The sequence below is a fragment of the Ostrea edulis genome, chromosome 2, assembly GCF_947568905.1.
Source record: "Ostrea edulis chromosome 2, xbOstEdul1.1, whole genome shotgun sequence".
Taxonomy (NCBI): domain Eukaryota; kingdom Metazoa; phylum Mollusca; class Bivalvia; order Ostreida; family Ostreidae; genus Ostrea; species Ostrea edulis.
In genome coordinates this window covers 91,868,609-91,890,759 of record NC_079165.1, presented here as the reverse complement: position 1 = coordinate 91,890,759, position 22,151 = coordinate 91,868,609, and the positions used below count along the sequence as shown (strand labels likewise).

The window sequence follows — 22,151 nt, the reverse complement described above, 5'->3', positions numbered from 1 at the left end:
AAAGATATTTCTTTCATATTATAAACATGTATGAGAAATTTCTCCCTAATTTAGAAAAATCTATGATCAAAAGTAAGTAAATCTACAGAGAGGAATGAATAATAAAACTCCTAGGTTTGTCCTGATATAAAGATATGAACGTTATAAACAGAAACACAATGTATGTATGCCTGATTTACAGATAAAAGAATACAACTGAATAAAAGTACTGTTCATTGGAAAATGTATTAATTAATGTTTGATTAATCTTTTTTTAATTGAGGAAAGTGAATAAATCACGATGATGAACATACATTATATCCACAGGCACCTGAAGTGTGGATAGCGTGTAGTTTAAGACTTTGTACATTTTGATGTTTCATAAAATGTATTAATAGACACATTATAACTGTCACTAGGTAATCAACAAGGTCGGATATACAAATGTTACCACTGGTGGAGTCAAGAGACGATATGAAATTAAAATCTTACTTTCATTTCATATTTCACCATAGCACAGTTTCAAAAACGCACTTTAAATGTCATTTCTGTGTCTGTGAATGCCAAAAATTCCGATAGAATTTGCATTAAACAAACAATCTACTGTTTTCTCGAAATTTCTCGTGCGTGAAAAGCAATAACTATTTCAAAAATAAATTATTTTATTAACGTAATATTCGTTTTGATAAACTCTCAAATCCCCCTTAATGTGTAGTATTTATGTTATTGAATATGTAATCAATTAAACCGGGTTTTTTTCCTCTTATAACCATGTTGCCGGTATGTTAGTCATTTTGTTTCCTATTTACCTGGACCAGGGAGATGTAAACACAGATGTAAATGAGGAGGAGAATGCGCTACCTGTCGGGCCACGGTACGTTAATGAATTGCTGCCACCATCTGCCGATGACCATTGTGACGTAGAAGCCCAGGACAAACGACACAGGTATGAGACTGGTGAAGTTGTTACAGTGAAGAACGATGCTCTCAAACACTCTGTAGAATGAATATCAATATACAACGAACTTATCTATTTAGCGTAACTATTCATTCCAGTCTCTGTGACATTGCTTGCTTTCCTTGTATTTTTTCAGAGACAGTTGTCTATATAATTAAGAAATGAATTTCAATTTAGATAAATCATGAGGGTATGAACTGTGACGCTTCACGCCGGCCTACTTTATGAAGTGCGTTAGCGAGTGAAGCGTTGCTCCTCATGTATTTTCAAAATAGAAATATTTCTTAAATGTACTCAATATCATGATTTGTTAGTGTTTCGTGCCGCATTAGTAAGTTAAACAAACTGACAATTCTCTCATAGTTCGTGGATTAAAATTCACGCAGTATCTGAGAATTGTAAGATTAAAATGCCCATGGACTTTAGATACACTTACACTCTCTGTTCCTCATTGAGTGCTAGCCTATAAGTGAGACTAATGGCGGCATACAGACAGGAAAAGATGATGATTTCTTTATATACGAGTTTGTAGACGCTTCCTTTCCACATTCCCAGAAGTTTGACAAAGCCTCCCAGAGTTGTGTTAGCCACCCGATACTGGTAAGTTATCGTCATGGTGAAGGTACAGCTACCAATGTCACGTGACTATTAATCGTTCTGGGTAATTTAGTTCTTTACTTCTCAGCGATCTAGAAAAAAAGAAGAATATTGACTACAACTAAACTGTTGTTTCCCCTTAAACAAACCACAACCTCGTGGTCAACGACAAAATAGATGGTGGGTGTTGCAAAAGTATAGATTGAACACTTGGTAACAAAACATAATACCCGTTTTCAAGTCATGCTATACTAAAGCCTGGGACCCCGATACAAAGGTTAGAAACAGCCCGACCACAGTACTAGTGCCCGAGACCATAAACTTGATATATTACATCATACCATAACTTTAAAATACGTCATGACCAAGGATGGAAGTTATCCAAGCAAGGAAAGCGATTTCAAAGCTTAGGTCTGGATTTCTCGAAATAAACTTTAAAAGTCAAAATTTGGACTTCAGTCTGAGATTTTACTCAGATTTTGACTGCTCAAATGAAAGAAAACTCAAACTTAACTTTAATATTTTTTCTTCGAGAAATCCAAGCTAGGTCCTTTATCTATAAGGACGCTGTGTGCACTGCATGTTTTAACTATGTCTTCCAGGGTTGACATTATTTTGAATCAATGTCGTGTCACCGAGGTCAAGGTCATATCTTAAATCATGCCATGAAGAACACAACCAAGGTCACAATTTAAATCATGAAATGAAGAATACGATGTTTTAAACTTTGTTGGAATGAGTGGTAGACACCTGAGTCTTATAACGCTAAGATTGAGAACATTGTTATATTAATGAGTGGTAGACACCTGAGTCTTATAATGCTAAGATTGAGAACATTGTTATATTAATGAGTGGTAGACACCTGAGTCTTATAATGGTAAGATTGAGAACATTGTTATATTAATGAGTGGTAGACACCTGAGTCTTATAATGCTAAGATTGAGAACATTGTTATATTAAAAAGAAAATCTTCTATCACGTTTAACAAGTCACATTTGTATTTTGCAAAGGTTTTTCAAACATACTGAAGACAATATAATGAAATTAAAGTTAGTATTTTCTTTAATGTCTAAAGTGACAGAAAAAAAAGAAAGTCTTTGAGATAAGAGAAGAAAAGTCCATTATTTCAGGTCTTTGTGGCAATCTTAATTGTTTTTTATTAATATTTCATGAGGCATAATCAACGTTATAATCATGATCATGCAAATGAGATATGATGATATTATACATTTCAATAAATTATACAGAAATATACACCGGCGCTTGATATACATGTATATTACCCACTAGAATTTATGACATAAATTTTTATGATGATTATTTGAATTTACCTAAAATGAAAACGTTACAACACATAAAATGTATCATTTCTTCTGGTAGAAACCAAGTCCTGTTATTGTTAGTGTTGTACACAAGTAGTTCTTGGTTTTATGATTGTTACATAAATATTCAGGAACAAGTTTATGTAATGTGCACGTGAATGCTATATAGAACATAATTATTTATCTATTTTGCTTTCATTCTGTAAATATTTCATTTTCTCACTGTCCTCGAAATTTGGTTAATCTGATGAATTAGAGATAGCTATAGCAGGGGGTCATATAGTGAATTCTTTTAACCGCAGCTACACACACTGCCTGTATTATAATCAAGAAAGGTGATGAATTGCACCTTCCATTTATAGACCTCCGCCAGTTAACAGTCTACCGTTTGAATACTCACGGTAGTATACAACAACACTAGGGTGGTTTATTAAACTGTGAGACCCAGGAAAAAGTACATTAGTACGGCACTACTTCCACAGGGCGATGGTAAATAGTAGTCTTTATATTACTTGACAGAGATTAGACTTGTGGTCCTGACAAATTATCTGAGACATCTGTGAGAGAATTAATTTTCTTCGTATATACCTACCGACTCACGGTATGACTGTAAAGTTTCCGAAAAAAAGAAAAAAATCCCAACCTACGACCGTCTTAGATCTAAAGAGAGAAATCGTGATTGTTGAAAAACGTCAAAACAAGGCATGTACAGACGGAACATTTCCTTCGGGTTGCTTCGTTGTTTGACCTAATTAATATCTAGGTAGCAATTAAACAGTGACAGATCTACGTCATTAATTGTCGCCTACTCATGCATCCCTCATCTGAAACTGGCACCATTTCTTGTTTCCCGTACATCTTAGTAACAGTGTTAACAATTAGATATAGATAGAATCGAAATTTGTCATGCGTGAACTGTATCGTTTAAAATACATGCAGTATACTCACAAAGAAAACCAATACTAATGTACTATAGTCAGAAAGTGTACTCAGTTTGTCACGTCAGAGATCGGACAGGTCAACGACAAGAAATCACGTGGTTTTGATAAAGATCTGTCTACAAATTCCCCTTATTTATAAATTGATCTAAGTTTTACATGCAGGACTGTCAGAAGTATTAAAGTTCAAGGTTATGGCGTTTAAAGTATTTCTGTAAACACGAGATATTTCACTCACCTTAATCCTCCTCAGTCATTCCAACACGCGTACAACATTGAAATGAAACACGCCGGGGACCACAAAATGACGCAGTGCCAACATTGAAAAGGACAAAACAATTTACTTATATATGCTAATGATTGAATTGTGCATGATTTATAATTCCCCAGCACTCCCTTTTACCTGAGTGAACTAGGTTATTTAGTTTTTGTTCATTTCATTTGACCTCTCTAGTGCAGACATGCGGACAGTCTTCATCCGACTGGCGGTTAAATATTCCGAGAATGTATCCTGCAGTTATGCATATATTCATCGGTTATCTTCAGAGAAATTTAGTTTGCAAATTATATTTAAATTATCCAATATTTTACATTTATATGCACTATTTATCTTTGATGTTGCAAAGAGATGAAGGACATCGAAAATAAACATAACTGCCAATAGTGAAGAAATATTGAATATCAAACAGCGATTTGGTTCCCCTGGTCATGAGTACTTTAACGTGGGGGGATCTCTGTCTTTGTTTATAGAATATGATATATTATTATTATAATCACCACTGAATTTTACGATAATCTTTAAGGTTCTTTGAATGCAACTCATGCATAAAGATGTACACATATCAACTGTTTTTCCCCTATTTCTAATTGTTATTTCACGCCATTTCGTTATCCTGTGCCCGTAAGGCCTTGGAAGCTACAATGTTTCACGCTTTATGTTGATTGCAGATGACGTAAATCCGTTTCCCCTTTGACCTTGTCAAGTGTTAAGACTAAATAATAACTTTAAATAACTGCTGGATCTGTTTGTCACCATTCTGTAAGAACATTGTTAGACATTGTGAAGGATGGGGTCGCCTGAAACGCCATGTATGGAATGTATGATACTTCGTTATTGTAGGTCTTGTTTTGGGAAGGTTTTCTCACGTGAGATTAGATATGACACTTCATTATTGTGGGTGTTGTTTTGAGAAGGTTTTCTCACGTGAGATTAGATATGACACTTCATTGAGGTCTTGTTTTGGGGAGGTTTTCTCACGTGAGATTAGATATGACACTTCACTATTGTAGGTCTTGTTTTAGGGAGGTTTTCTCGCGCGAGATTAAATATGATACTTCACTATTGTAGGTCTTGTTTTGAGAAGGTTTTCTCACGTGAGATTAGATTTGACACTTCATTGAGGTCTTGTTTTGAGAAGGTTTTCTCACGTGAGATTAGATATGATACTTCATTATTGTAGGTCTTGTTTTGAGAAGGTTTTCCCATGTGAGATTGGAGGTTTTCTCACGTGAGATTAGATATGACACTTCATTGAGGTCTTGTTTTAGGGAGGTTTTCTCACGTGAGATTAGATATGATACTTCTTTATTGTAGATTTTGTTTTTGGGGAGACTTCATGATTGTAAATCTTGTTTTGGGGAGGTGATAAAAATTTATCGAATCTGGTTGACGAAACCATTTTTTAAACTGTTCACAAATTCACTGACGCATCCAAAAGGTTCAAAATCTAACAATGCGCGCCTGATAAATGCGGGAACTATAACCATGAACATGCGTGCGAATCATGGAATATAGTACGTTTATATTAACGGCTAGGAATTCTGCTACAGGAATGAAGGTATAATATAAATATAAAATATATAAATTTAATTTCTTCATTTCACTTTGAGAACATTATTTTTACTGTTGTTCAGTTAATTCTCCCCATGGGGTTCTGGGTTAGAATAGGTCCTTAGTACCCCTTGCTTGTCGTAAGAGGCGACCAAATAGTAAAATGCTATCTGACGTGTTTCATACAAATTGAGAGCGTTCTTTACACCCTGACTTTGACTACGGACTACTCAAGATAAAGGGCTCACGGCGGATGTGACCGGTCGACAAGGGATACTTACTCCTTCTAGGCACCTGATCCCACCTCTGGTATGTTCCCCTTGAAGAGTTGATGTCAGTTTCCTTTTAATGTTTTAGTGCTTTCCAGTTTTTCTACATTGTTCGATTTTCTAACACTGTATGCTGAACTCAGCTTGGGGCCAGTCTTCTTTTTCCTGGTTCTGTTATGGTTTTGAGCTTTTTTCTGTTTTGCACTCCATTTCTCCCAATTTTATCGATCGTATTCCACTATTTCCGGGTATATGTTTTGTTGTCAAATGTTGTAGCTCTGCATTGCTTCTTATGTCTTCACCTGACTCGATCTAGCTCTTCAAATGTTTTGGAATGTTGAATTTGTATGTTACTGAAATTGCTTTGTTTTTTAGTAGGTAGTATAACATAAATATCATTAGAGAAATACTTCACAGCGGGAGTATTATTCTTCACAAAAGGAAAAGATGTGATGTAAGAACAGCCATTACAACATCCCCTTTTGGGGAGGTCTAAATGCTTTTGCAAATACGAGAGTGGTTGACATAGGTCGGGGGACTTCCATGGTGCTTTATGGACTGCACATATACCGAAATACATTTCATTCATATATATATTTTATGCATTCCTGTAATTCGTTGGTATCTTTCATTATCCTTTACAAGTGTTGTTTGCATTAATTCCACCTATTAGCATTTCAATGCAATCACAGCTCATTTTTTGTCAATGGGCGGAGTGCATGCCACCATGTCTGCATTATTTTTTAATATAACCGGGTGTCAAGCTTCCTTTTATTCTCGTGTGCTTTGTTTGAAATTTTACTGACCTCAATTCTGTAGAACCTTATTAGCAATTTATCAAATCATTACTAGCCTTTGTTTTGTTTTTTAGATGACCAGGGTATTAGGACTTTATTACTACCTTTAGGTGACCAGGGTATTAGGACTTTGCTATCTCCTTTCGGTGACCAGGGTATTAGGACTTTGCTATCTCCTTTCGGTAACCAGGATATTAGGACTTTATTACTACCTTTAGGTGACCAGGGTATTAGGACTTTGCTATCTCCTTTCGGTGACCTGGGTATCAGGACTTTGCTATCTCCTTTCGGTGACCTGGATATTAGGACTTTGCTATCTCCTTTCGGTAACCAGGGTATTAGGACTTTGCTATCTCCTTTCGGTAACCAGGGTATTAGGACTTTGCTATCTCCTTTCGGTAACCAGGGTATTAGGACTTTGATCTCCTTTCGGTAACCAGGGTATTAGGACTTTGCTATCTCCTGTCGGTGACCTGGATATTAGCACCTTGCTATTTATTTATTACATGACCTTATCAGCTTTTCTGTCTAGTGTTCAGTAAAAGGTTTGACGTTCTTTACATGACTTCATCACCCCTCACGTGACCCAAATCATATCGATATAATTGATGCATCATTTTTGAAGGGTATATATATATCCGAGTATTATTTCAGAAATGTTCACAGAACTGAAAACATGCACGTATTGTAGCATCTATATTGTCAAAAGTTGGCGACTATTGATTAGACGGTGTATAATCAATTAGTATCAAAGCAGGCAACATAAACAGTATGAATCTTGAAAGAATGATTTTTGTTGTTGTATTTTTAGGGGATATAAATATTGGATACAGGGGGTATTGGTGACAAAAAAGTAAAAGATTTGTATGAAAATTAAAATTTTATTCTAAAATAGATTCAATGAATGACGTAAGATATCGGGGTCCAGTGATGAATCAAGACTTTAGGGGGGGGGGGTGAAAACAAGAATCTGCCACTGAAATTAAAACATGTTGAAGTAACCTGAAGGTACCCGGGGATCTCAAATCCATTTCTGGTTTTGGGGGTCTTCATCATCGTCACATCACAGGGGTGAACATGTATTTGTAAACTAATCGGTTTTTTTCCCCAAATCTAATCCGCGCTTCTTGTTGTAGCTTATGACTTCTAACACATCTTAAAAATGACATTCCCAAGGGAATTCAAAAAAGTTATAAAAATCATTCCGTACGTCCTGGTGACTTGTGTGGGTATAACAGTTTCCGGGATTGACGTCACGTTGAATTGAGAATCCCATGCACGTGTTATCATTCCTGCAGAACTGTTTGCACTGCGTTCGCATGACGATTCCCCAGAAAATCGTTCCTTGCGAGCCGATTTCACGTTGTTTTCGTCTTAGGTCTGAAATAGCAATGATTCACACTAATTGAGGTTTCTGAATAAAGAGTGGTAAATTCATAAAAGTACTTTGATCATGTCAGAGACATCTACTACCGTTCAGGTTTGTATTCAATTAGTAAAACGCAAGGTTTTGTGTCCATCTCGAGTTACATAGTCAGGCGAAAGTCTAAAATGTGTGGATGACGTTTTTCTTCATCAGCTGCTCGTTTTAAAAGCGGAAAAATGTCTATATCGGATGAGATCTTTTAATTCAGCATTGGATATATGCCTCATACAATTTGTGCGTTTTGCAGTATGTAATAAGGAAATTCTATGTTAATGGCTTTACCAAACATACATGTAATTAATCATGGTCAAATCACAATCAATTAGTGTAAACGTTTGAAAATAAATTTTATTACATGTACTGTTACAGTTTCAATGGTTTTGACCAGATATATGTCTCTGGTTTTGACCACAGGCACTTACTTATGTGTTATTCTTAATATATAGACGCCATCAATGTATTTATAAAAACAAGTGCCTGCGGTTTTGACTGTTGAAATAGCATTGTTATAACATGTTACAGTACACATGCTTTTATTTGTTTAAGTACGATAATAAGAAAAATATTGTGAAAACTGTTGTAAAATACGGAAGTTCCGAGTTCCCCAACAGTTATTTCCCTATATCGAACTCTTCCGTAAATTATGATGACAGTGGGCACATTTGCTAATTACTATCGTTGTATTATTTCTTAAAAGATGGTATGCAGAGTTTCTGAGACCATCCTATCTCAGGGGAAAGGCAACTTTAGTGAATTTATGAATATTGGATAACAAAATGGCTCAAACAAATATTGTTAATTGCCATATTTCTTTGATGAAAGGGTCACTCATGTAGAAGAGGAAACGAATAATGATTCAATAGCCAATTTGATGATCTTATTCAAACAAATTATGCTTGATATGGCCAGAATATGCATACCAGTGATTGATATAAACAAAAGTTACGCTTTCATTACATTAATCGTACGTAATCGTTATGTACAGTGCCAGTCTACGATATAATGTATACATTGTGTACCCACCATACGTCATAAAATGCGAAAGAGTTCGACAAAGGGAAATAACTTTTGAGTAACTCGGAACTTGCTAACAAAGCAGTCATGGATTCTTGCATCGGTCTACTCATGACTATATATGGACCCAGCCAGGTATTGATTGACCTCAGCCTACGAACTTGGTCAACCAATGCCTGACCAAGTCCGTACAGTACAGTCATATATATATATGCAAGGTGAAGATAACGAACAGTGATCAATCTCATAACTCCTACAAGCAATACAAAATAGATAGTTGGGCAAACACGGACCCCTGGACACACCAGGGGTGGGATCAGGTGCCTAGGAGGAGTAAGCATCCCCTGATGAGTCCTTATTATGACCTTTTTGTGACTTACGCAAAATTCCATCGTATGGATTTACGTTTGTCGCAATATGAGTGACTATCTTAGCAGTGACCTTAAACAACAGATATCGATTACTGTTAATTGTCTTAGTTTAGATGAAAGATTCTTCTGTAAGATTAACATTGTTGAGAAAATTAAACAGATATACTTAATTTAACATATTATGGAAATTAAAAAGTAAATACAAACGGATATCGTTCTAAAATATGTGAAAAAAATCTGATCATAAAATGTTGATGAAAATTCCTTTGTTATAAATTATACCGAAGCAGTTAGTCTTTGTTTGGTTGTGGCATTTGTTGAAATCTGAGCACTGATTACAGGAAGTCTTGCCGTAGTGTTGCTGAACCGTTCCATCAGGACAAGGCCAGCATAGAGCCTGTCCTGTATGAGGCTGGTAGTACCCAGGGACGCAATGACTGCACCATGTCTGCCCTGAAACACGAAACAGTTATTTAGATAGAGTGTGTCCTTTTATAAAGCTGGTAGTACCCAGGGTCGAAATGACTGCACCAGTAATCTCGGCTGAATATTCTGATTGACGCCTTCACCGAATCTGGGAGCAGTCCATCATAATTCATGTCTGAAAATTTACTCTCAGATTCAGCCGGTTCTAGCAATTAATGCGCATTTAGGTGACACTGCTGTTTATGGCACGCCTAATTCACAAAAATGAGCTAAACATAGTTTCACAGTTGATAAACTAGGTTTATCGACTGTAAACTATAGTTTATGAACTGTAAACTATAGTTAACGATTCGTTAACTATAGTTTTCATCCGTAAAACTATATTTAACGGTTGTAAACTATAGTTTACAAATACTAATCCAAGTTTATCTGTCTTTAAATAAACGTTAACAATAGATTTTGCTGATAAATACAGATTCACATTTGTAAACTATAATTTACAATCGTTAACTATAGTTCACAATTGTTAATCCTAGTTTCACAAATTGTGATACTATATTTATCAGACTTGTAAACCGTAGTTTACAATCGTGAAACCGTATTTATCAGATAAACTATGTTTTGCAATCGCTAATGATTGTTTTCATTGTTAATTATAGTTTACGCTTGTGAAACCTAGATTATCTGATAACTATGGTTTACAGATGTGAAATATAGATTAACGTCGTTAACTATAGTTTACGGTCCGTAAACTATAGTTTACAGTCGATAAACCTAGTTTATTAACTGTGAAACTCTGTTTAGCGCATTTTTGTGAATTTGGCGTACCATAGCTGTTCACTACTCGAATGATTTGGCTGTTAAACTAACTCTATCACTATTAATTTTGCATTGCTTTCCGTCTAGGTATGAAAATCACAAATTGAAAACAACCACTAAATTTTCTGTTCAAATGATGACTTCCATGGCACAATATTTTATTTCCTGAAATTGAAGAGTTTCTATAGGTTAGTCTGTTTTATCAAACTACTGATAAATATAGGTAATCTTCAATTTCAGGAGATAAGATATTGCGCCATGGAAGTCATCATTTGCCGAACGGAAAATTTAGTGATAGTTAATCTTATGGAATTTACATACCTAGACGGTAAGTAATGCAGCATTAATAGTGATATTGAAGCGAACAGTAGGGTAACCTTAGTGCACATTAATTGCTAGAACCGACCGAAAGACTGCTCCCAGATTCAGTGAAGGTATCAGTCCAAATATTCAGCCAAATTGAATTTCAACCGAAATTACTGCACCATATGCAAGATGAAGATAACGAACAATGATCAATCTCATAACTCCTACAAGCAATACAAAATAGATATATGGACAAACACGGACCCCTGGACACACCAGAGGTGGGATCAGGTGCCTAGGAGGAGTAAGCATTCCCTGTTGACCGGTCACACCCGCATATCTTTCCTGAAACACGAAACAATGATTTACATAGAGCCTGAAATTTACAAACGGAATAGATAATAAGTAATACTAGTAGGGAAACTTACCTGACCACTGCTGATGGGTCCCTGCTGGACACGGTAGACATGACGCTATGGATAACAAAGACAAAAATCAAACAAGCTAAACATGATAGAATACACGTGTTTCATCAATCAAGTTGTCGTATATTATCATCATCAAATTTTCTTGGCACAATACATTGATATAAAGGTGTACACATGTAGACCTCAGGGCCGTAAATTACATGGAGGCGGAGGAGGCAGCTGCCTCCTCCAACTTTTGAGCCAAAAAAAATTAAAATTTAAAGTTCATTAGAATTTATGTTGTTTCCAATAACTAAGAACATGATACCTCCCTTAAAAAGCATTCCAAATCTTTCTTTTAGAATGAGTTAGTCAAGTAACATCTTAGAAGGCCCTAGAATCAAGGATTTTGCACGAAACGTGTTCAGTGTGCACAAAATGTGCTCAGCGTCTGGGGGCCTGGGCGGCCCCCAGACCCCGCCTAATTTCCTGCCTCCTCCAAATTGAAGGTTAATTTACGGCCCTGAGACCTAGTAAAGTATGGCATGTCAAACGTTGCAATATTTGATCTTTTCCATTTGCATTGTATAATTATCCATTTGTATTCTATATTTTCCATTTGCATTGTATAATTTTTCATTTGTATTGTATAATTTTCCATTTGTATTCTATATTTTCCATTTGTATTATATAACTTTTTCGTTTGCATTGCATAATTTCCATTTGCATTGCAAAATCTTTCATTTGTATTGCATCCGAGGGATTGCTTATTTTGATTTGTTACAAAGGATTTCATTAGTTTAGGTGCCACTTATATTTAGCCGTCACCAGCTACAGGTGACGTACCGCAAACAGACTTACTATGCTACGTGTACGCTCACAGTGGCGTAGCAGTGGGGGTTCTTTAACGTGTCAACGCCTGTCGCAACACGGGATGTCTGCTTTTAAGGTCACATTATCCGAAAGATCCGTGATTCTAACTTTTAGATAGCAATGCGTATGGGAAAGTATTAACTATATTTACCATGTTTACGTCTAAAGTTTGATGCAGCCATGACACGAGTAGAACTTCACGGTTACGAACCAAAGGGTATATCACTGAACTACCGCGATCGGTTCCAAATAAGGACTAGTCGAACATACATGTAGCTAGCAATGAGGAATCTTGCGCCGGAAGACCCCCTCCCTCCCTTCACAAATATGATGTTTTGTATATCGATGTCGAAAAAAGCATGCATGTACGTTTTATTTTGTCAGAACGCATTTGTTCCAGGGCGGATCCAAGAATTGCGGTTACGGGGGCGCCACTTTATGAAGCAGGGAGTATGGGGGCCGCCTTGAGGCGGTCCCTAGTGGGTCCAGGGCCAAGCCCCCAGAAGCTCCTGGATTTTACAGGGCTTAAAATATGTTATTTTTAACATTTAGTGAAATTATTAAAATGACGCAAATTTTAAGGGTTTCTGGAAAAATTAAGTTCTCTCTATAAAGTAATTCAAGAAATCAAAAGATTTTGTCATTTATTTTTCCTGGAATGGAAGAAATTATTGCTTCTTTTATCGTTTAATACATTTTTCACTAAACAAGATACCAAGATTTACCTTAAATTTGAAAAATTTAGGAGGGGGGGGGGGCGTCGACTGCGCCCCCTTAAATCTGACACTGACTTCGCCCTCCCCCGCATCCCCCCCCCCCTCCTCCACCAATGATTTGCACTGGACTCAATAGGGATCTTAAGACAGTCCCCAGACATCCAGCAGTTTACTGCATCCTTTCGTTCAGAATTATCTAGATCATTCGATAAACGATAACTTAAGATTAATCCATTGAATAGTTGTAACAAACCAAACTCGATGTTAACAATTGATGGGGACCCAAGAGCCGAATTAAGTCCCCCGAATCTACTGAATTCTGACTAAATAAAAATGTACATGCTTTTCTGGACAGTTCTATTTTTTTTAAAATGGTCAGGGTGGGGGAATTCGCCAATGCTAGAGCTAACTACGTATTTTAAAAAAATAACTAGTCCTGCATGCATGACCTGGTCGCGGTAGCTCGGTATATCGCTTGGTTTGTGGGCGAGAGGTCGTGAGTTCGAGAACCGTTACTGTCATTGCCGCATCAAACCTAAGACAAACAAACACAGTGATTGCTCCTTTGCCAAACACTCGGCATTTAAAATTGAGAATCACGGGTCTTTTCGTAATGACCTTAAAAGCAGATATTCCGTATCGCTGCACAGGCGTTGGCACGATAAAGAACCGTCATTGCTACGGCCCTGTGTGCTACTTAAGGACGTCTACATTTGTGGTACATCAGTGACGTTAACTAATGAAATCCTTCGTAACAATTAAATCAAAATAAACATTCCCTGGATACAATACAAATGAAAAATTATACAATGCAAATGGAAAATATAGAATACAAATGGAAAATTATACAAACAAATGGAAAAGATCAAATATTGCAACGTTTGACATACCATAGTAAAGGTAGTTTTCTTTGTTTTTCCTAATACCTGATGATGTCTGTCCTTGTTTCAGTTGATAGGTTCCAGGGGCACAGCTTTTGCAGTAGTTAGACCCAGGCTGGTCCTGGTATGTGCCCGGGGGACAGAATGAACACCACTGCAGACCGCCCCCACTGTTGTACTGACCAGCAGGGCAGGACACACACTGACCGTCTTTTCCATATGTTCCCGCCGGACAAGCTAAACAGTCAGATTTAATTTAGCATAGAGTCTAGGTTCAAATGAATATTGTGGGATAAATTTAGTAAAGACTATCCAAATCTCACTTTCTAATATTTACATTCACTGAATTTGTTCTCTTATATTTCTTTTGAAATTGGCATTGGTTTCATCAATAAATACATGTTTGTTGCAAACTAATTTGATTCGTTTTCTAGTACCACTTATCAGCAAAATCATTACCAAAAATTGAGTGTCATCAAGGTCAAAGGTTGCATTGGCTGTTCCATTTAACGTAACGATTGGGTCAACCATACTATATTTTGGAACTTAATTCTAGTTTATATTTTTAACGAATACTTAAAAATATAAACAATAAAATGTCTTTCTTTGTTGTTTCATTGGGTGATGAAAGTAGCAATCATTGCAGAAAAATTTGCATAACACGCTTAAGCGGGTTATGCTTTTTTTCTGCAACGCTTGCTACCTTCATCACTCGATGAAACAACATTTTAACACTATCCAAATCTGACTATTTTGGATATAGAAAAAACGCAAGGAGAGACAAAATTCACCCGATACTATATACCAACTTTTATTAATTTATATGCGGCTACTTTATTTCGCGATTCTCCTGGGGGTAAACTGGTTCGCGGCGAGTATTTTTCGCCGTACAGCCTTTTTTCAAGCCTATCACAGACATTCAAGGACTGGTTCTCGCGAAATTTTCTCGCGCAAGAATAAAATCTGGTTTACAGTATTTCGATCAAAGCATAGTATATACATGTATTACAACAAAACGAAATCCGAATTTTTGGGATGTTATTGCACATATAATTTTTAAATCTGGGATGTTATTGCACATATAATTTTTAAATCTGGGATGTTATTGCACATATAATTTTTAAATCTGGGATGTTATTGCACATATAAATCTGGGATGTTATTGTACATATAATTTTTAAATTTGGGATGTTATGGCACATATAATTTTTAAATCTGGGATGTTATTGTACATATAATTTTTAAATTTGGGATGTTATTGCACATATAATTTTTAAATCTGGGATGTTATTGCACATATAATTTTTAAATCTGGGATGTTATTGCACATATAATTTTGAGAAACCGGATTCTGGGAACCGTGAATCTGCTCCAGATGCATGTTGTTTTCCATGTAATGTTATGTGCAAGCTAGAAGGGGAGGGAGCAAACCGTTTCCGCTCTGACACAATGTATACGAACTTTAAGAAAGTGGTAATTATTACGTTCACTATTTTAAAAAATTAATGAAAATGTAAGTACCTGTTGGTATACACGTGAATCCGTTCTGAAGATTGATACATTTGTGAAAGATTGGGCACGATATATCCTTGCAGTTTCCTAGGGTTTCCTATCAATTAAAAAGAAATGTTTTCAAATTCATCATTTTATCACACAATATTACAAATCATTTTTAAATACAGAGGTTTTCACTTGGTTTCTCCATAATCTATCAGTCAATATTTACATTCGCAAATATTTGATAAACCTTTATACAATATATATATACTTATACAAACTTTTATACAATTTATATATACTAATATAATCCTTTATACAATTTATATATACTCATATATAAACTCGTGCTTACCTCAGAGAGAGGATTGCATTGTACAGAAAGTTACCCGGAGCATAAAAATATATGTCCTTTTTACATATAAGAAATAAATGTTGAGGTTGTGGTTAAAACTTTGGTCAATTGCTTTATGATTATAAAGCCATATTACTTGAATTCATTGACTGATTTTTGTTATTATTATTTGTATGGGGTACTTTCAGTACTTTGATTTATTATTTATATGGGGTACTCGACTCCACTGATTTATATGCAAATTATCTCGTATTTTACACCCATGGCCCTAACAGCCTAGATAGTTATTCCTTCAGTGGAAATCTATCATGACATTGTGCAAAGTGCTGACGATGGTACTATACATAGTAAATCATTTTACGTTTTTTTAACGATGGCATTATATAGCCTGACTCTGCTTTTGGGAAGTCTTTTGTAATCCTTTTTTCCTATTTTTTATGTATGTTATGTAAGTATCGCTGTCGTCTAGAATAAGTTTCGATATTGATTTGCCCTCGGCATTATTCCTGCAACACTTTTCTGTTTTATTTATGCAAACAGAGTCGATTAACTGATGATTCATTGTATCTTGTTATTCTCTCAAGAATTTTTCACTCATAAAGAGACCCCACCAAGACCAGTGAAAGGCACTCGACGTTTTATATATCTATAAAACAAAATCGTCTTCCTATAAACAAAATATTCACTGAATAATTTGTTTATAGGAAGACAATTTTTAAAATTATAGATACAGAGGATTCTTTAGCGTGCCATCCCTACTGTGACACGGGACATCCGTTTTTAAGGTTATCTCCGAGGACCCGTGACATTCACACCTGATGCCGAGCATTTGGCGATGGAACTGTCCCTAGAGTTGGGTCTGTCGCGGCCGGGATTCGAACCCCGGCCTTCCGCATGCGGGACGAACGCTCTCACCATTAATTAGACCACCGTCGAAAATGTGTTACACGTATGTAGGCTTCACGATGTCATGATGACAATTTAAGAAACTTTAAAACTCATGTATGGTCATATTAAGTTCACATTTACACTAAGGATTCAAACGTTAGTCTTCGATCTTACATGTTTATTGACAGCTCATTTTCATTTACAGAAGTGGATCCAGAAAATGTTCAAAGCCGGGTGGAGTTGTGACCCATTTGTACCTTTTCCGCCCAAGAAAGAGGGTTGAAAACTGCAAAACATTGGCAAAAATGACTATTTAATATTTGCGTTGTATTAGATAATAACTAAAGGATCTGTATTTGCTAGGCCTTACTGTGAAGTCTTTATAAGATTTCATATGCATTTGATAGGTAAAACAAAAACAAACGTATGGAAACGCAAAAACCTAAATATAATTTTTTTTTGCTATTCAGGGTAATGTTTGATTATTAGTCGGATGCAGACTGAATTAAATCGTTTAATCAAAGTACTGATACTACTGATAGACAGTGGAGTGTGTTAGAAAATGCTTAGCTAAGATGACCTTAAAACAGTAACTTCCTGAATGAGCAATCATTAATGGTGCTTCTAAGATAATGCCTTATAAATAAGCAATTTGTTTTGTCAGAATTTTTTGTTTATTTCAATAGTTTATTCATATTTCAAAGTACCCTTATAATTAATGTTCAAAACATTCGGGCGCATGTCTTGATAACAAGAAAACATTGATATACATTGTATATATAATTGCATCCCAATATATTACTAATTTTTTCAAACATATAATTGAAATCTATATGTAGCCTTTTCTATACATAAGAGTACATCTTTAAAGAAGCTTTAGCATGCATGTATATATTTTCGGTACTTTCTTCAATTTCTTTAATTCTACAGTACATCTTGTATTTGTAAATAACAGTTGCTATAGTAGAAATTACGTTATTCAAAATGACAATTCTGTGGTTGTTTTCAAAATAAAATCCAATAAGAATGTGTTTCCATTTGATGTCAAATTTGACATTTGACGTTATTTCCCATATATGCTTTACATTTTCACAAAAACAAATCAAGTGTTCATTGTTTTCAACATTTTCTTTACAAAATTCACACATGTTTGATTCAGTTTTCTTTATTTTCACGAGAAAAGATTTGTTATATAGAAGATTATTGAGAAGTTTAAAATTGAATTCTGCTACCTTTTTTCATATCTATCTACGATTTTGTTTTTGTAAATGAGACTCCAGGAGAGTTTATTAATATCTAAAGTTTTGCTATAGTAGGATTGATACGGGGGGGGGGGTATGAAATTTCTTTTGAAAAAATTTGGTATACATCTTTTTCGATGAAATATCAGTTATTTCAAAAGGTTTTTTATTGATGTAATTTCAAAAATGAGTTTCAAGCGCAGGTTTTTGATAGGATAAATCTTAAAAATTCAAATTTCTTAGCTTTCTAAAAATATTACTCATGATTTTGTATTCGCATAAAATATTTCTTTTTCTCTTAAGATTATCGTAAAACCATTCAATGGGTTTAATACCATTTTCATCAACAATACCAACCACATATCTTAAACCACTTTGTATCCAATTTCAAAAAATACACATTTTCCTTTATATTGAAAAAGTTGGTGACACCATAATGGTTGACATAGAACTTAACACAATTTCATATCATTGATGTTCTGGCATCTTTTGCATGAATTGAAAAATATGAATAATTCAGTATAGATTGTGTTAAAATTGCTAATTAGTTCACAATCATTCACAACTGTATTATTTGTTTTCAGTATATAGTCAATATCAATATTTCTTTCAAAACAAAAACTATTCAAAAAATCTTTTAAACTGGCATTGGAGGAATATATCCTCTCCACCCATTCTGCCTTTAATGACTTCATTTTTGGATTCAATATCAACTAGATTCATACCACCTTTAGATATCTTCCTAGTCATCGTATTCCTTTTAAATCTGTTCTTTTTGTTCCAAATAAAATGAAAAATATTTTTACTAAGAAGTTTGATTGTTTGGTCTTTTGGATAATATATAAATTTTGATATAGCAAGAGTATTGAATAGACATACCTTTCCAAAAATTATCAATTTTCTTCTTTTTTTCCCCCACGATTCAGAAAGCCTTTCTACATCATCTATCTTTTTGGTTCAGTTATTTTTATAACATAAATCTTTGTCATGCCCAATATGTATACCTAATACCCTTACACATGTGTCATTCACTGTAATACCATCTATATCTGCAAATTGACCCGTCAGTGGTCCTAATAAAATGCACTCTGTTTTTGAAAGGTTTAATTTCATACCAGAGAACTTGTTAAGGGTATTGATTTCTCTAATCGCTGATTTTACAGAAGTAATATCTTTCAAAAGTAATGTACAATCGTCAGCATGTGGTAATGTTTTTACTTCACAGTTCATACTTTTCTTTTTAAAACCACGTATTTCATCAGTATGACGTAATGCAAGGTGAAGATAACGAACAGTGATCAATCTCATAACTCCTATAAGCAGTACAAAATAGAGAGTTTGGCAAACACGGACCCCTGGACACACCAGAGGTGGGGTCAGGTGCCTAGGAGGAGTAAGCATCCCCTGTTGACCGGTCAGACCCGCCCTGAGCCCTATATCCTGACCAGGTAAACGGAGATATCCGTAGTCAAAATCAGTATGCCAAGAACGGCTTAACAATCGGTATGAAACACGACAGACAGCATTTGACCCAATGATAGGTTGTATTGACGAACCAGATCGTTATAACGACCATAGAATTTGCGAAATTCTGACTTCAATCGAGACTGTTGAAACCCCTGTACCATCAACTTGTTTGTCAGTAGCTTACCTCGATTTAAAAACTGATTATACGCAGAACAAGCTCTTGCATATCGAATCAGTTGAGATATATAAAAACCATATGCAAGTGATAATGGAATATTTCTACATAAATATGGGAAGGTGACGACGGAGAAGCTGAAAACATCCCGTTTGTCATACAGTTGAGTTATCAGCTTGCCGTTAATGTCTACTTTCAATAAAATATCTAAGTATGAAGCAGAAGTGGACGACTCTGTGGTGTCCTTTATTTCCAGCTCACAGGGATATATCAAATCAACATAGGAATGAAAGTTATTATTGTTAATAGACAAAACGTCATCGATATATCTAAATGTCCAATTGAAGGCCACAGCGAGAGATTTTTTTCTTCTCACGTAGAAGTTTTTGAATAAATTCTGCTTCATATGAATATATAAACAGGTCAGCTATCAAAGGAGCACAATTCGTGCCCATGGGAATTCCAACAGACTGTTGGAAGACCTGATCACCAAAAACCACGAGGACATTGTCAATGAGGAACTCTAGAATATTCTTTATTTCAACTTCAGAGTATTTATCCGTGGAATCAGAGTGGTGTTTAAGTTTTTGATTGACTGATCACTAGATATGAATACATTGTATTTCTGTTTTCCGTTTTTGTTGAAGAAACAACTCTCTATGATGTCAAAAGGCTAGTCTTTAATTTATCGTGAAGAATGGTCGTGTATGGTGTTGAAAAGTCATAGGTTTTAATGTTATTGATTTGGGGAAAATTCTGCGATTTCAAGTTTACTAAAAAGGTCTTTAGAATTTTTTAAGAATCCGCATTTGATTAACACCACTTCTGGCATATGTAGTCGCACAGTAAGTTTGAAGTTTCTCTTCCACAGCTGTTAATATTTTCGTGAGGAGCAAAGATAGGGCTTGGTGGAGCACTTACAGGATCCAGCAATGTATATTTATTTGTAAGGGTAATCTAATTGACAGTATTTCAGCAAACAAATAGAAAAATTAGTGTGCGTAATAATTGAATTAATTATATCTTCAAATAATTAAAGATATCTTCAATTATTGGAGTTGATGTGTATTTGCCGCTTCATACACTTCTGTTTTTTTCAAAAGTTTAAAGACGGACGAATAGGGTAATTAGATCTGATATAGAATCATTCATTAACTGTTAGTTGTATACGTATTTTTTTTTTTAAATTAAAACCATTCAGAAGTGGACAGTTTTCCCACATAGCATAGACCCATGGGAATATGGGTTAGAATAGTCCTCTGTATTCCTAACTTGTCGCAAGAGGCGACTAAATGGGGGCGGTCCTTCGGATGAGACCGGAAAAACCAAGCAGGTGTGGTACGATAAATATCTCTTCCTGCTCAAAGACTGTATGCGCCCATCATATATCTAAATTTTGAAGCCTTCGCCGGCAATGGTGAACGTCTCCTTAAGAGTGAAATATTCTTGAGAGGGACATTAAGCAATATAGAATCAATCAACAACCGCATAGCATAGTTTAAAACCAATTCTAATTTACATGCATAATACAGAAATCCTTTAAAATTTCTTCATATAGGTTGTCTGTTATCAAATCTCATTCCTGTCTGATTGATGGAACTACGTATTTGTATCCGTTAGGAATTCCAGAATTTGAGATGAAACGATTTGGGATCATCTCCTAATAAAGCCTACATTTGACCACTAGCAACTTGACTACTTCTAATCATCTGTAGATAAATCTTTATTCGGATTGTGGAGTCTTCCTAAACAGTTTGGACTCATGAATATTCAGAAGTAACCCTATAGAGTATCATCCACTGGGATTCGTGGTGTGTTCTGGGGTCTGTAGTGTTCAACATTCCAGATATTTGTTATGTTAGTGTACATTGTGGTGGAAACAATATCTGATAAAAATACAACACTCTCAGTCCTACACAACTATACACCAAGTCAATTTTAGCAAAGTTTGCAAAACTCTTACAACAAACATCTGTATAGGGGTCTATCCCACAAATTTCAAACCACAACGAAATACACACTTTATATAATGTTTTAAAGTACAGAAACCGTACCCATGAAATTACAGCTCAATGTGAACGTTTGACAATCCGCGAAAATTGTCCCCCACGAATTTAGATGATTCCGCAGTACTCTCTAGCACAGGTCTCAGACCAGGAGCATTATATGCTGATAATATCAATGTCTACGACAAATGTCATTCTTCTAATAAGATCACTCGTATCAATATTTATTTTTTTTTTGAAAATCGATATTCAAAATGAAATTGAAAATTATAAAAATTTAGTTACCCTGGAGACATTCACAACATTGGTGAAAATATAGTTCGGATCCAAGAATCCTTCAGCCTCGATATCAGCTTCGTAATTATTTATCTCACACAGAAACAGTTGAGTGTTGTAGTTGATAGATTGACAATGCAGTTGACGTAAGAGGCATTCTTTTATGCAGGAGTGAAGACCGAGGTCTGGTATTGTTTCCAGCGTGTGGCCCATCAAACGGACACCGTGTGACAGTTCCCCAGAGCAGCAGTCAACGACACGGAGAGCAGTGATAGTAAGAAACAACTCAACCAAAATCATCTTCATTTTAGACCAC

At 35.4% G+C, this 22,151-nt stretch overlaps 2 protein-coding genes and 1 long non-coding RNA gene across 11 annotated transcripts in view; 1 reads left to right on the top strand and 2 right to left on the bottom strand.

Moving 5' to 3' along the window:
- LOC125681925 (bestrophin-4-like) overlaps window positions 1–4,182 on the bottom strand; it is an 11,998-nt gene extending 7,816 nt beyond the window's left edge. For 2 of the 9 annotated variants that reach the window (XR_008800266.1, XM_056155473.1), the window contains exons 1-3: window positions 4,033–4,182; window positions 1,374–1,626; window positions 841–975 (exon numbers count right to left, since the gene is read on the bottom strand). Coding sequence is in view for 7 of the 9 variants with exons in the window: in XM_056155473.1 (XP_056011448.1) it covers window positions 841–975; window positions 1,374–1,552 (314 nt within the window). In the remaining 2 variants the exon portion in view is untranslated. Of the gene's footprint in view, window positions 1–840; window positions 976–1,373; window positions 1,627–3,448; window positions 3,704–3,804; window positions 3,880–4,032 lie in introns of those variants that run through there. The other 7 variants (XM_056155467.1, XM_056155471.1, XM_056155469.1 and 4 more) reach the window with 5 other exon arrangements.
- The window catches only part of LOC125681930 (uncharacterized), a 19,316-nt gene extending 1,431 nt beyond the window's left edge, over window positions 1–17,885 (top strand). The window contains exons 2-4 of the long non-coding RNA XR_008800267.1: window positions 798–925; window positions 14,001–14,174; window positions 16,876–17,885. This is a non-coding gene — a long non-coding RNA (uncharacterized LOC125681930). The remainder of the gene's footprint in view (window positions 1–797; window positions 926–14,000; window positions 14,175–16,875) is intronic.
- LOC125680135 (sushi, von Willebrand factor type A, EGF and pentraxin domain-containing protein 1-like) lies at window positions 7,800–22,151 on the bottom strand. The gene is made up of 6 exons (XM_056155476.1): window positions 21,845–22,151; window positions 15,452–15,539; window positions 13,976–14,167; window positions 11,482–11,526; window positions 9,785–9,955; window positions 7,800–8,071 (listed from the first exon to the last, which is right to left on the bottom strand). The coding sequence occupies exons 1-6, from the start codon at window positions 22,139–22,141 to the stop codon at window positions 7,848–7,850; spliced, it is 1,017 nt and encodes a 338-aa protein (XP_056011451.1). The 5' UTR covers window positions 22,142–22,151; the 3' UTR covers window positions 7,800–7,847.